Genomic DNA, 14189 nt, shown 5'->3' with positions numbered 1-14189 from the left:
CCCAAAGGTGGACCATGCCCACAGGGGACCCCATCCTTCAACATAGTCTGCTAGATGGGCACCAGGATTGTGAACAGTGAGACCACAATTGCCATTTCCTTTAAATGTGAGGGAAACACACTGTTTAGGGAAGAAGATACTTTACAATAGCTTAGCTTTTTCTATTAACACATATGGACAGGGGCATAACTGTCAACCCATTAAGATAAACATAAGCAATGCTACAAAAGTAATTGATTTTTGTTATTTCTTTTAAAAACATTTTATATGTAAACCTTAATTAAGCTTGTAAATAAATTTCATTGAATTCTAGAATTTTAACAGGGATTTTTGAATTTTTAGTATTTATTTTATATTAATAGCCTCAAGAATTTGACTTAAAACTCCCAGTAATTCCAAAACATTCCTAGAAATTCCTGAAAATTCCTAGAAATTACTAGCAAATTTTTTACATTTACAGCTTTTCAGGGAAAGTCATTGATGCTTTGAGTTGGAATTCCTAGGAACTTTACGTCCTGTTGGCTATAAACTTAGAATTTCTGGGAATTTCTCCAAGGAATTCCGAGGAATTCCAAATCCATTCCGCAAGGGATATCGGCCAAGATATCGAACCCATCTTTTTCGTGGGATAACAATCAGTCTTAGATTTCTTGCAATTTCTTCCTCTCTTCTAACAATTCTCTCTTTCTAATTTTAAAACCCTTCAACTTCTTTATAATCTCTTTCACCTTCATTTCAAGCCTTGAAATGAAACAAATGAAACAACGTGAAAGCTTAGTTCAATGGCGCTCTGAAAATTCTTTTGACCAGTTTTTAAACAAGTCAAGGAACCAAGATTTCAAACCATTTAAGGGGATCTTCAACACAACCATTAATATTTGCATCTTCTACAAGCAAGTTTTCCTCTTTAGAGATATGTAACTTATATATCTCTAAAGAGGAAAACTTGCGTCGCAAATCCTCCATACGCGACGTTGCTTCATAGATTGCTCGAAGCACCTGAATTTTGAGGTTTCCTTCTTCTGACTATGTTTTCCTCCTCTTCTTTTCAGAATAATCAGCTTTCGAAGCACCCTTTTCTCTTCTTGGAAGTGTTTTCTCCATTTCGAACGTTACAACAGCGTTTTTGAACTGCTCTGTAGAAATGTCTCCAAATAAACGCCTACATGATGCAGCGCGCAGTCCATCTTATGACTGTTATTGCAAAGCACCCACGGATTTGTTTCCCATCGAATGACGAGCCTTTGATAGGTTTAGATGTCCATCTCTTATTGAAGCATTCAGGTATTCCCTTTTCCCCTGAAGACATTCGAAAGACTCCAAAAATTCAACAATGAGGTGATCTAGTTCCTCACACACGTCCTCCATTTTGAAAAAAGAAACGTGGGAGATTGAGTACGAGGGAATGTCTTGTACGCTTAGTCAACATTTCGTCAACTTTAGGTTGCATTCCAGTGCATTGCGGTTTGTTAGTAAACGTAAAGGAAAATCTCTCCTCATTGATCGAATGCCTTTTTGACGACTTTCGCAATCGTGATGTGACAGACTCTGAACTGTTGAACTATGTCAGTCCGAAAGTTAGTGTTAATGATTTTACTGATCATTTCACTACCCGTTAACAGCCGCCGTCAAGACAATTTAGACTGAGACAAACTAAGGCCGGCAGAGATGGAAGATAGAAATCTACGAAGGTCGATCAGTTTGAAATTTTACAATATCCTTTTGGATACAGGCCTCCTCGCAAAGTTATATGGACTTTTGATGCAACTTTACGCCTTTTTCTGATGATCAAAGGGAAATAGTGGATTCTTTCGCGAAAAAAGCGTGCTACTAAGCGGCGTGTTCACATCGATGGACTCAGCTCACAGATGTACATTAGTCCCGTATAGTACACTGCCATTCCTAGCGTGGAGTCTATTTGCTTTAAATTTGATCTGATCAGGAAGAAAGAAGCCCATGTTTACTCATTGGAAGCGTCAAACCCATTTTTGTTGGATGAATGAATGGGGGAGCACTTTCCCACTCACTTCAATTGATCTATATGTAGCTGAGAAAGAAAACTATAAGAATTCTGCAAAGGTACGATGAGATTATTTTTCGAACATAAATGAAACTTTTTTGATCCAAGAAGGGATGGCGCTTTCTCTAGTTATTACAAAGATTAACAATTATCGCTGGCGCTGTTCTTTGCCGTCTTTCAACGCCGGTCGATGTTGTGGTAAACGGCTGAGTTCCTCTTTGCTTGAAAATATCTTACTTTTGCTCTATATTTGCGTGGTGGCTACCATTCGAAGACAAACAATTTCAAAGATTTCACAGTCATGAAGTTTGGACACAAAATTGTGATATTTTTAAGACTGAATATCAGATTCCAGTGCGTGAGCTATCGAAGGTTTCCTTGATCTATGTGACGAAAAACTCGTAAGAGATGGTTTCCATGGATTTTCGCTCAAAACAAAATCATTTGCTTCAGCTATCGGTGCGGTCAGTATCGAGGTTCAGAGCGTTGGAAATTTGGATTGTTCACAGTCTTATTTCAGAAAAAAGAAACTTAACACAAACCAAAAAAATCAAATACTATAAAAACTAAACCGCAAAAACAAAACAAAAGAAAACCGCGGGTGAGACGCGATGGCTTCGTGGCTTCGCCCCGAAAAAAAAGACGACCAAAAACATCTTCCTTCTCCGCAACTGAAATCAAGAATACCAGTCAGAATGAATCGCTTATGCAGCGACAATGTCAGAAGTTCCTCGTCAAAGGACAAAGCAGATACAACAGCGCGTCTGCAAAAAGATTTAGGGAGCAAAGTTCAAAGCAAGCGGTCATCACGGATTCCGATTGTGGTGAATGGGAGGAAGACCAAAGTTGGTTCTAAAGATAATCTACCCATGAATTTCAAAACTATTCAAGGAGGAAAACCTCTAGGAAGAGATTCAGGTATGTTTATTTCTCAGCAGTTAGCCAGCATCAGTTTTTTCACTGAAGTAATATATCGAAAATTGAAGACACTTTATAAAACGGTTTCAGGCGAACGGCTGGAATCACCATGTTGTCTGTATCATAACATACGCCGTAGGTAAGAAAAAGCAGCAACTGAGATAAATTGGCGGAAACCACGTTGTACAGGGTTGAAAAGACACTAATTGAATGTTCCTCGATTTAAAAAAGTCGATGAGTAAGACTTGTTTTTAGCTTTAAATTCCTATTTAATGTAGAAAAAGGTTACTACCATAAATTGTTTCTCGTTTTTCATCACATTTCTATTTATTTATTTGTTTATTAACTCTTTCTTCAGTTTTCCATTTCATTTATTTATCTATTTATTTATTAACATATTTTAACCTCACCTGATTAAAGATTTTCCTCAAGTTTCTAAGACTTTGATCCAGAATTAAACAAGCCTTTTTCGGTTGCTAATTTCATCAGCCATCTTGTTTATTTCAAGCCACTTAGTCGATACCTGTTTGCACAAACTGGAGGCAAATTTCTGCAGTAACAGCTTCATAAAATTTGTTAAAGAAATGAAAAGCTGGCACCTAATTTTTCTTAGGGGGAGCTAATTGGTAATCTCAATTTGATCACAGGTATGAAACTGCGAGAAACTCAAGGTAAACAAGAGAAAAAAACGGAAAGTGCCATTCCTTCAACCACAGCTAAACAAAGCAGTTACAGGCGCGCTCCGAAAACCGCGCCAATTGTCAGGCGACGTGTTCCACGACAGCTTACACCAACAGAGACACAGTCGAAACAGGTAAATCTGAGAGGAAAATGTCCTTTCAGTAAATACAAGAGGTGAAGTATTTCACAGTGACAACTGTCTCTTTTGGAGGGTCTGGAACTTAATATCGTGACAAGCCTTTGTTTCACATCTTCACGAATTAGGAATGTTAGGTTTATGAGAGATATCCACAAATATAACAACTGCAACTAAAACAACGCATTTTTTGCTTAAATAATCAGGTTTGCAAGGATGAGAAAGAATCACGAGAAGAAAGGTCAGCAAGAGAGAAATCATCTGCAGCAAGGGCGGAAGAGGTCACGCCAAGTGTCACCACAGCTAAACAGAGTAGCTATAGGCGCGCTCAGAAAACGACGCCAATTGTCAGGCGACGTGTACCCCGACAGCTTACACCAACAGAGACACAGTCGAAACAGGTAAATCTGGAAGGAAAATGTCATTTCATCAAATACAAGAGGTAAAGTATTAACAGTGACAACTGTCTCTTTGGAAGGGTCTGGAACTTAATATCGTGATTAGCCTTTGTTTCACATCTTCACGAATTAGGAATGTTAGGTTTATGAGAGATACCCACAAATATAACAACTGCAACTAAAACAACGCATTTTTTGCTGAAATAATCAGGTTTGCAAGGATGAGAAAGAATCACGAGAAGAAAGCTCAGCAAGAGAGGAATCATCTGCAGCAAGGGCGGAAGAGGTCACGCCAAGTGTCACCACAGCTAAACAGAGCAGTTATAGGCGCGCTCAGAAAACGACGCCAATTGTCAGGCGACGAGTACCACGACAGCTTACACCAACAGAGACACAGTCGGAACAGGTAAATCTGGGAGGGAAATGTCATTTCAGCAAATACAAGAGGTGAAGTATTCACAGTGACAACTATCTCTTTCGAAGGGTCTGGAACTTTTAAAATATCGTGACTGGCCTTCGTTTCACATCTTCGCGAATTAGGAATGTTAGGTTTATGAAGGATATTCCCAAATATAACAGCTGCAACTAAAACAACGCATTTTGTGCTTAAATAATCAGGTTTGCAAGGATGGGAAAGAATCACGAGAAGAAAGCTCAGCAAGAGAAAAATCATCTGCAGCCAGGGTGGAAGAGGTCACACCAGAAGTCACCACAGCTAAACAAAGTAGTTATAGGCGCTCTCAGAAAATGACGCCAATTGTCAGGAGACGTGTACCACGACAGCTTACACCAACAGAGACACAGTCGAAACAGGTAAATCTGGGATGAAAATTTTATTACAGCAAATGCCAGAGGTGAAGTATTTCACAGTGACAACTGTGTCTTTTCGAGGGTCTGGAACTTAATATCGTGATAAGCCATTGTTTCACATCGTCGCGAATTAGGAATGTTAGGTTTATGAGGGATATCCAGAAATATAACAACTGCAACAACAACAACGCATTTTGTGCTTTAATAATCAGGTTTGCAAGGATGAGAAAGAATCACGCGAAAAAAGCTCAGCACAAAATATCAGACTGGAAACAGAGTTTGGTACAAAGAACAAGATGGAAGAAAATGTTTTGAGCGAAGAAGAGTTGGACTGTAGCTCTTTCACTGAGTCCAGCGGATACGAACGGAAAATGGCTGAGCTGAACGAAAAATCCAGACGGCTCAAGGCACAGTTTGCGGAGGAAAACAGACAGGCTGTCGAATCTATGAACAAGACAATGGAGAAGGTTAAACAGAGCCAGGCAAGGGAAGATTGCATCACAAATGAGATTGAGGAGATGCGACGGAGACGGGATGAAATAAAAGAAGACTTGAAACGACTTGATGAGATCGGCCAAAGACGAGAGCTCGAGGATAAAAAATGGAGAGAAAAAATGGACAAGAAAAAGAAGAGAGTCGCAAATAGATTGGAGAAGATAAGAGCCGAACGACGTAAATATCAAGGAGGGAAGGCTGATGAAAATGACTCAACAGAAGGGTATGATCAACCGGATAAGAATTCCAGTGAAACTCCAGAGAGTGAGAAAAGCAAAAATGTCACCATAGGAAACGAAACCGTTATAAACGAAGACGTTGGTAACGAAGAGTTACGTGAGTCTCATCAGATCATAGAGTACAAAAGTGTAAAAGAGCTGGAAAAGAAGCGGAAAGAAGTAAAGCATTTGAAGAGACTGGAGAAGAAGGCGATTAAGTTAGAACAAAGAGAGCGTAAGAAGATCGAAAAACAGAAGCGAAAAGTTGCTCGCAAACTTGAGAAACTCTCAGCTAAGAGTTCAAAGGTTTCGGAAGAAACTGCAGTAGTTGCTAAGTGTATAAATGAGGCCATGGAGGCTACGAATACAATGGCGAAAGAGAAAAATGATGAAACCCCGAGAGCAAATGGAATGGCCGAGTCTAAGCAAGCTCAAGCACCTCACTCTTCTGGATTAATTATGAATGGAGCGGAGGTTGAGAAATTAGGAGAGACGTTGGCTAAGGTTGATAGGCTAATATTGGGACATACAGACTCTATGGTCGACGAAACAGCAGACAGCCAAAAAAGTAACCGAAAATATAGCAAGGAGGAGGTGCCTCGACAGGATAACTTTGACTGTTTCCCTGATGAAGTTGAAGGAGACATGCACACAGAAGAAAGCAGGTCTCAAGTTTTACAGAGTGCTGAGAATGAGGACAACGAGAAAGATGTCCATGAATGCGACGCCTTACTGAGATATGAGCAATCGGTAGCAGCAGTCGTCAACATAACTGAATATTTAATCCAACAAGAGTTCTCTAAGGCTTTGGAAACAATTATCCCTGTCAGTAAAAAAGAGTATACATCGCGATCGGAAGAAAAGATCTCAGAGGAAGAACCAAAGCTCCACAAACAAAATGTGGAAAAAGAATTTGGAAAACTTAAAAGGGAAAATACCGAGCTCGAGATGCAGATTTGCGTCATAAACGAGGAACTTGAAACGTACCGAAAGAGGATAGAAACTTTACAGGCTGACCTGGATGGGAGCAAAGTTGAGGTTAAGCAACTGCAGTCTAAGGAAGAGTACAAAGAAAGAGAGCTGGCAAATTTAAAAAGTGATTTCCAGAGAAAGGAGCAAAAATGGGAAGATGCAAATGAACTCTTGAAAAAGGTTATGGTGGAAAGAGAAGAGTTATGGGATGATATTGATTACTTGGAGGAAAGCTTGAAAGACGGTCAAGAAAGCAATGAAACTCTAACATTTGAGGTTCATGAGCTGACGATAATGATACAGGAGATGAAGAGAGAGTACAGGGTAGAGCACAGTCGCTGGGGATGTGGACACCTACGTGAGGAAGTAGAGTTACTAAATGGATCTCTGGAGTTGAATGAAAAGCGAACAGTTTTATTAGAGAGCCAAGTGGACGTATTTGAAGCAGAAAGAAAACAGTTATGGGGTAATGTTGATTTCTTGGAGGGAAGCTTAAGAAACAGTCAAGAAAGCAATGAAGATCTGACGTTTGAGGTTGATGAGCTGAAGATAACGATGCAGGAAATGAAAAGGGAGAATGCGCAGCTTAGTCGCCATGGATGCAGACATCTACGCGAAGAAGTAGAATTACTAAACGGATCCCTGGAATTGAAACAACAGAACGTCACTCTGTTGGAGAGCCAAGTGGACGCGTTTAAAGAAGAAAGATGTAGTTTTCAAAATGTTACGCAGAGCATGAAAAGAGAAATAGAGATTCTTAAGAAGGAAAATGTGACAAAGACGATGCAGTTGCATAAGCTACAATGCGAAACATCAAAGACTATTAGTGATCTTAAAGATGACATTGCAAAGTTACAACAAGAAAAGTCTACATTGTCATCGGAACTATCAAAGGAATCAGGAAGAGATCACCACTTGTATGAGTTAAGATGTGAAAAATCGAGTATCACAGGAACACTTGAAGATCATATAACAAGGTTGAGGAGAGAGAACTGCACTTTGACTGCAAGACTATCAAAGGCTTACGAAAAGGATGACCAGTTGATTCAACTAAGAGAAAAAGTCCAACTTTTAGAGAATCAGTTGAAAAATGTAACTGAGGCGGCAACGGCGTCTGTGAACAGCAAAGAGAAGGAAATGGAGGAAGATTACCGCATCATAAAGAAGCAAGATGAAACGATCAAAAATTTAATCGAAGAGATCACGCAGGAAAGATGTGACAAGGACCGCCTCGAACAGCAGTCTAGAAGAATACGAGAACTTGAGACTCAATTACAAAAAATGGAAGACATGAAAAGAAACACAAATCACTCAGTGGATGCCTTGGTGCTTGAGGTGAAACAGGAAAGGTCAGAAAAAGAGCGTCTGAAGAAAAGGGCCATGCAAGCAAAAAAGGTTGGTTCTTGTAGAGAGAAAGAGCTTGAAAAGAGAATTGAACTTCTTGAGAATCAGTTACGCGCAGAAGATGAGCTGACAAACGCCACTCTTATGTCTCTAAAAAACAAGGAAAGTTCGTTACAGGAAGCTACTGCCACTATCGATATGCTTACAGAGGTACTGGAACGGGAGAAGTCGGAAAAAGAAACTCTGAGAAAGGCTGTCGGAGTGTCTGAGTGTAACTCTCATAACGACAAAAGATTGACTGAGAACATTGAAACACTTGAGAAGCGATTACTAGAGATGAGTGATCTACGAGAAAAGACTCTTATATCTCTTAAAGAGAAAGAATGGTCACTGCAGGAGGCTCATGATGAGATCAATGAGTTAACTCAACAAATAGCACACAAAAAGTCGCACAAAAAGTTTTTCAAGAGGAAGGCTAAGGCTAAAACGGGTAAAGCTTATCGATTGAATGTCATTCAAAAAGGAACAAAAAGATATACACAGGAGAGGGGTTCGTTTATAGCAGGCGTGGGAAAACGGCTGAAGAACCTGGTACAAATACCGAGAGAAGTGTCCGTATCGAGCCTGGTAATGAAAAAGAAGGAAGCCCATGCACAGCGTGTGTTAGACAAATTGAGGGAAGATTTGAATGAAAGAGGAGAAGTCATTCAAAACTTAAGGAGTAATTTCAAAGACAGTGCTAAGGAATTGTCGTCCATGCGACGTCAGCTTGAAGATATTCAATGCCAAAATGCCGAGCTCATACAGTGTCTTGGACACAAGGAGGAGGATCTTCAAAAGACGCAAAGATACTTAAAAGAAAACGAAGCCAGCCTTGATGTCACAAACGAAACCCTGCGTTTGAAATGCTCGCTTCTCAGAGCCATGGAGGCCAAATTATGTCTGACGAAGAAAGAGATTGAAGAATTGACACAAGTGAACAAAGAGAAAGGCCTAGAGATAACTCGCATTGAGACAACCCTTACAGAAGTGAGAAAAAAGTTGGTTATTGCTGCATCCTTCATCGAGAAGCAAAATGAACAATGTGCTAACCTTAGGACTTGTGCTATGAAGAAGACCCGAGATGCGGATAAGATGCAAGGCGAATTGAAACACTTCTCAACTCAACTTGAAAATAGCAGGAACGAGAACGCAAACCTACACAGAGCATTGTTAGCTGCTACAGAGCGTCTTACAAGGGAGAAGCAAAGGCAGTTCAGCGGGACTGAGTTACTGAAAGATGGGCACGGAAGGAAGTCCTCTGAGTCGTCATGTGAGGTGGGATATTTTCCTCCCTAAGCGCGAGACGCAAGAGCGATAAGAGCGATGAGAGCGATCTTGAAGCAGGAGACGATGTACACGAAGACTACAACCTAAAATCCCATTGTCAACTTTCACTTTCTGCTCTTTTTGGAATTAATTGATGTGCTGTAATTTTGACATGCATATTTTCAAGCGAGTAATTCATTTATTTCGTATCTTTTACAGGAAAGCACCTCTAACACCCTGAAAACCAGGAGACAAATGGATGCGTACAAAATAACATTTTTGGAAGACGAGAGTAATGTGGCAGGCAGTAGTCAGGGAGACACTGAAATTAAATGGTCAGTAATATATATTTTTTGTTACCAGGATATGTAACAATCATACCATTAGTGCATTTTGGATATGAGTTGGTAAATAGCCAACGAAATGCGTAGCGCCGAGCGGAGTATCACCAGTCTCTATCCAACAAGCGTCTGATGAGATAATTATTCAATATTCAACTACATTAAATCCCGAACGTTTGGATATTTGGAGCTTTTTTCAGCTCCGTGCAATGTATTTCCATGTGAAGTGACTAGGAATATGGGCTGATAATCGGAGTTGAATAAATCAATCAGAACATTAGAAATGCAATATTCGGGGTTGAAAATTTAATGATATGATATAGCTTAAGGTAAAGCTGCAACCCTCGTCACAACTGTTGCAGAACAAAACTTTTCGCCGCGTTTAAAAAGCTTAGTATTGAAAGAGGTTAGTGATAAATCAAAACTAGACGAAGATTTTTTGCCAGTGAATAGAAACCCTTTAAGCCCAAAATTTTACACAAGGTTATTCCTGGAAATAAAAAAATTTCAAAGAGAGCCAGGATACATTGATTGGGACTTACGCAATATTAAAGGTCACATTTTCACCACTCATAGCGTATCGTCTTCAATGGTATTTTTATATTTTCTTCAAACTTCTCCCTGTCATCTTTCAACGGGTAATTTAGAAATAAAAGTGTCTCCCACTTTTAATTGCAGGTTCAATACTTTTAGATTGGACGAACATCACTTTGAAACACGGGGAGATCGACATTTTAACTGCGCTGGTACTATCGCTAAGGTTGACCATACTATGCAGAACTTCTCAACACACGGATCACCTAATTCAGTTTCGATACTGCTGTGCAATGGTTAATGTTTTGCAGGAGAAGTATCAATGCAACGAATTGGAAAACCGGAGCCAAGTGATGACATAAGACTAATTTTTATCATTGAAAATTTCGGATGCAGTCGAGATAACCTTTTTTTTTTTTTTGAAGAGGGTATACTTCTTACCTTCAAATAAACATTCGTGCCTTGACATTAAGTGTAAATATATTAAAGTACTCTAAAAAGATGTTTATTTTTGTTCTGTGTTAGGGAAGGGGACGGTACATAATAAGAAAAGGAGCAATCTTCTTCTCGCATCTTGCAGGCCCTTATACACGAGCAGGGGACTGGAAGGCAAAATTTCACACCTTAATCACTCTGTTTACGAACATGACAATTTCGACATTGCTGATTGTAACAGTGTGCGCTTGCAAAACACGAACCTAGTATGTGCTTGGCTTCTCCCGAAGTCCCTGCTGTAGCTCAGTTTTGTAGCATTGGAGCGGAATTTATAAACGTCCGGGTTCTATGGAGGGTGGGGGCTCAGATTCTTCTTTGTCCCATGATAGCACTGCTCAAGTTCATGATATTGAAGCTTAATCGAGAAGTCCTGGGTTAGGTTCCTTGAATCTGTCATCTTGTAAATTTCGGGCTCTGACAAACAGTGACGCCACGGTAAACTGACTCCTCCCTAATGATTCCTTACCGATCCCCTCACTGACCCTCTCTTAGATTCACTGGCGCTGATAATGATAGAAAATTTAACCATGATTCTTTGATTCCATAAGAAGTTTTACCAAGTAATAAATTGGTTGACCCTTGTTGAAGTTGAATGTGACCTGGGCACTATTAATTTACCGATAAACATTCGGTTTCTTGTATTTCTACATCATAAGGTTTTCCATAGGTGTCACAGGAAAAAAAATTATCTTTGTTCGTGGGAACGGACGACAAAGTTGATACTGTTGCATTTACCACTCATTTATCAGGAAAGAGCTGTAATATTTGAAACGAAACGCGTCGAAACGATCATCTTCCACCATATTGGAAATTTAAAGATGAACCTTTACGAGTATAGTACTTAATTTCTTCGTAAGGGAAAGATTTCCTTGTCAACCCATAATATACTAAAACAGGGCCTCTGCCATGTTAGTGACCAGTCAGCATTCTTCGCCTCGGGTGGTGGAGGGAGGGGTGGGGGGAGGATTTGGTGGGATCGCATGGTTTTCAAGGGGGAACGGAAGGGAGATCAGTAGTCGCCAACAGATAGTCCAACACTCCCAGCCGAAAAGAAAAAGATAACTAAAAAAAAAAGTTAAAAGAGTCGAAGGAAAAAAACCATAATAAGCAGTTTTAAAGTTACGGATAGCTTTTCTTTCTTTTCTGAAAATTCGCCAGCACCCACCCTCGATGGAAAGGACGCTGTGACAGTAACATATGTTGCCGAAGAACAGAACTAAATAAACCGGCCGCGGCTGAACCCAGACCTTTCTTCCTGAGCGGCAGACTATTTATTACTGGTATGAAATGTCCACTCTCACCGGGTGATTATTGAGCTGAATCATTTACTCGGCCAACAACGGATTAGCAATGGCGTGTACAGGGGCAGATCCTGGATAGTAAGATAAAAAACATCACTCCATACCAGAAGAACATTAACAAATAGTCAAAAAGAAACTCATCTTCAAAAAAATACAGAAAAACCTTTTAATAAAAAAAGGAGGGAAGACGAAGGTTATTTCTTGGGAAAGGTGGCTGTAGAGGAATTGCTTAGTCATATGGGTCGAAGCTTTTACTGCGTCAGTGTTAAAGAAGAGTTAACAAGTATTAATTTTTGATACGTAACTCACTTAACTTTGTCTCCAAAGGGCAGGCTTGATGAATGGATTTTTTCCTAAACAAAACCAAGAGTTGAGGGCCATCGCGTCACACTCCCACCTATGATTCGTTCTCACCTTAACCCCCCCCCCCCCTTTCCCTCCTTTACTGAAACAGAAATGGACAGGCAATGGTGGCGTTATAATTACGAATTTCCAAAAATTTTTTCATCTAAGCAGACATTAACCTTGATGATGGAACTGAATTTGAGAACTTTCAACAATTAATTCAGCATAAGAATTGTCGACCACCTATCAAGAAAGAGATCCATATTAGAAAACATGCTTCTGATTGTCGGCTCTTATTTTCCTTTAGGAATTTTGTTAAAATAGGTACAAATGATGAACTGTATTTTGTAAGATTGAAACTTTTGAGGTCTGCTAAGGCTAATATTGGGCCATAAAAACGTGTTATCTTGCACCTTTACCTGTCAAACACGTAGTATTTGATATGATATAAAAAAAATACCCCATTTCAACAGATCAACTCTTCCCTATTAATAATAATTTTGAAATATCAGAAATACAGTTTCTTTTGACCCCCAAAAGATTTGGGTATGCCCTGTTTCAACAGTACTTGGGAGGTACTGAGGTGTCAAGAGAAATAAAAAATAAAGCTTATGTAAAAATTTAGGGGAGAAAAATAATGTTACTGGAATGAAGGAAAATTAGTGAATTGGTGAATTGTTTAGATTTTGAGTGGCAGTTTGTGGTGTGAAAGGTTCATTTGTACATAAGTGTATATGGTTACCTTTTATTCATGAAAATGACATTTTTTGTTATTGCATATTTTGTCCTAAGTCTTCTATAGGTCGAAGCTATTGCCTGGAAAACACGAAGTAAGGTGAAGTGAGGAAATTATTTACATGCATCAAGCTATCATCAATTTGCACCAGAATGCCTATGATGGGATGGCCAGTTCAGAAGGTCAGAGGTTTGATTCTTCTTGGGGGCTCAGAATTTTTCCCTTGTCCCACACTCACAAAGGAAACATCTCTCTCTAAGACCTGTCTTGTCTGATTGGTATGAGAGAGGAAAACCCTCTGTTTTTTGGCAAAATTTTCAACATGAATGGAGTGGCCTCTTTACAGTGAAACTGAGAAAACTGTAAACTCTAGAAATATTTATGGGATGTTATGTGTTCCCAAGGAGAAGGCCAATTAGGCATAAGATAAATGAACTGCAAACAGCAATTCTAATAAAGTTGTGGTTTTGTGGCTAACTGCTCATTCTAACTTGTAATGAACTTCAACAGTACACAACTGACCTTTCATAATCAATTCAAAGAGTTCATGGTTTTCCAAGTCTTACAGTATTTACATGTGGTTTGAACCTTTAGCAATGGTAGACATTTGGATTAATTTTTGGCTCTCTCAGTATGAAGACTTGACTCGATGGATTTTAATCGCATTTTCTCATTGCTTTACGGGCAACCTCTTTGGCTCTTCTGAAATATTTTGGTAATATTTCTGCCATTAAGGGAGATGCACAATATGGAGAAAATTTCAGTCTTCCTTACTGGCCAACTAATCTGAATTAGAGCAACTTTGAAGATTACTAGCCCAGGTTTACTTATTTATTACCAGATTTTCCTAATAATCCATACAAAATTTGTTCCTTGAACAATAATTATGGCCAGGCATTGTAACTGAATGAATTATTCTTCATAATTCACCAGGTAGTTTGAAATATCTATGGTTTTCAAACATGTACTTTGGCCTTCATCAACATTAAGGAATCAAGATAGATTTTTTTAGAGATGGGTAAAATTTTAACAGCATATAGTGTTTTCCATTCATTTCCTATGGTAATGACCAAGAGAACTTGTTAAACAGCCAAGTTGAAGATCATTTCCTCTATTTTCAAGAACTTTATGTTTGAT

The 14189-nt window shown here is 39.2% G+C and overlaps 2 protein-coding genes and 1 pseudogene across 2 annotated transcripts; 2 read left to right on the top strand and 1 right to left on the bottom strand.

Moving 5' to 3' along the window:
• Positions 1–979: 979 nt before the first annotated feature.
• On the bottom strand, positions 980–2636 carry LOC149046603 (vacuolar ATPase assembly protein VMA22-like; annotated as a pseudogene).
• Positions 2637–3967: 1331 nt separating this feature from the next.
• Positions 3968–4956, top strand: LOC149046602 (uncharacterized). The gene is made up of 2 exons (XM_089203386.1): positions 3968–4156; positions 4365–4956. The coding sequence occupies exons 1-2, from the start codon at positions 3972–3974 to the stop codon at positions 4561–4563; spliced, it is 384 nt and encodes a 127-aa protein (XP_089059512.1). The 5' UTR covers positions 3968–3971; the 3' UTR covers positions 4564–4956.
• A 220-nt stretch (positions 4957–5176) lies between these two features.
• LOC149046601 (uncharacterized) lies at positions 5177–11395 on the top strand. The gene is made up of 3 exons (XM_089203385.1): positions 5177–9309; positions 9520–9635; positions 10320–11395. Exons 1-3 carry the CDS (start codon positions 5260–5262, stop codon positions 10474–10476), a joined length of 4323 nt encoding a protein of 1440 aa, XP_089059511.1. The 5' UTR covers positions 5177–5259; the 3' UTR covers positions 10477–11395.
• Positions 11396–14189: the final 2794 nt, after the last annotated feature.

The sequence above is a fragment of the Pocillopora damicornis genome, chromosome 4 (assembly GCF_964200805.1).
Source record: "Pocillopora damicornis chromosome 4, jaPocDami1.2, whole genome shotgun sequence".
Lineage (NCBI taxonomy): Eukaryota > Metazoa > Cnidaria > Anthozoa > Scleractinia > Pocilloporidae > Pocillopora > Pocillopora damicornis.
Note: the sequence above shows the minus strand (reverse complement) of the source record. Positions and strands in the feature narration are given on the sequence as shown.

Excerpts from the sequence above, each read along its gene's own strand:
- LOC149046602 (XM_089203386.1), top strand. The coding sequence starts at position 3,972 with ATGAGAAAGAATCACGAGAAGAAAGGTCAGCAAGAGAGAAATCATCTG. Across the intron at positions 4,157-4,364 it reads CAGAGACACAGTCGAAACAG|GTTTGCAAGGATGAGAAAGA; the intron begins GTAAATCTGGAA and ends TGAAATAATCAG.
- LOC149046601 (XM_089203385.1), top strand. The coding sequence starts at position 5,260 with ATGGAAGAAAATGTTTTGAGCGAAGAAGAGTTGGACTGTAGCTCTTTC. Across the intron at positions 9,310-9,519 it reads CCTCTGAGTCGTCATGTGAG|GAAAGCACCTCTAACACCCT; the intron begins GTGGGATATTTT and ends TATCTTTTACAG. Across the intron at positions 9,636-10,319 it reads GGAGACACTGAAATTAAATG|GTTCAATACTTTTAGATTGG; the intron begins GTCAGTAATATA and ends TTTTAATTGCAG.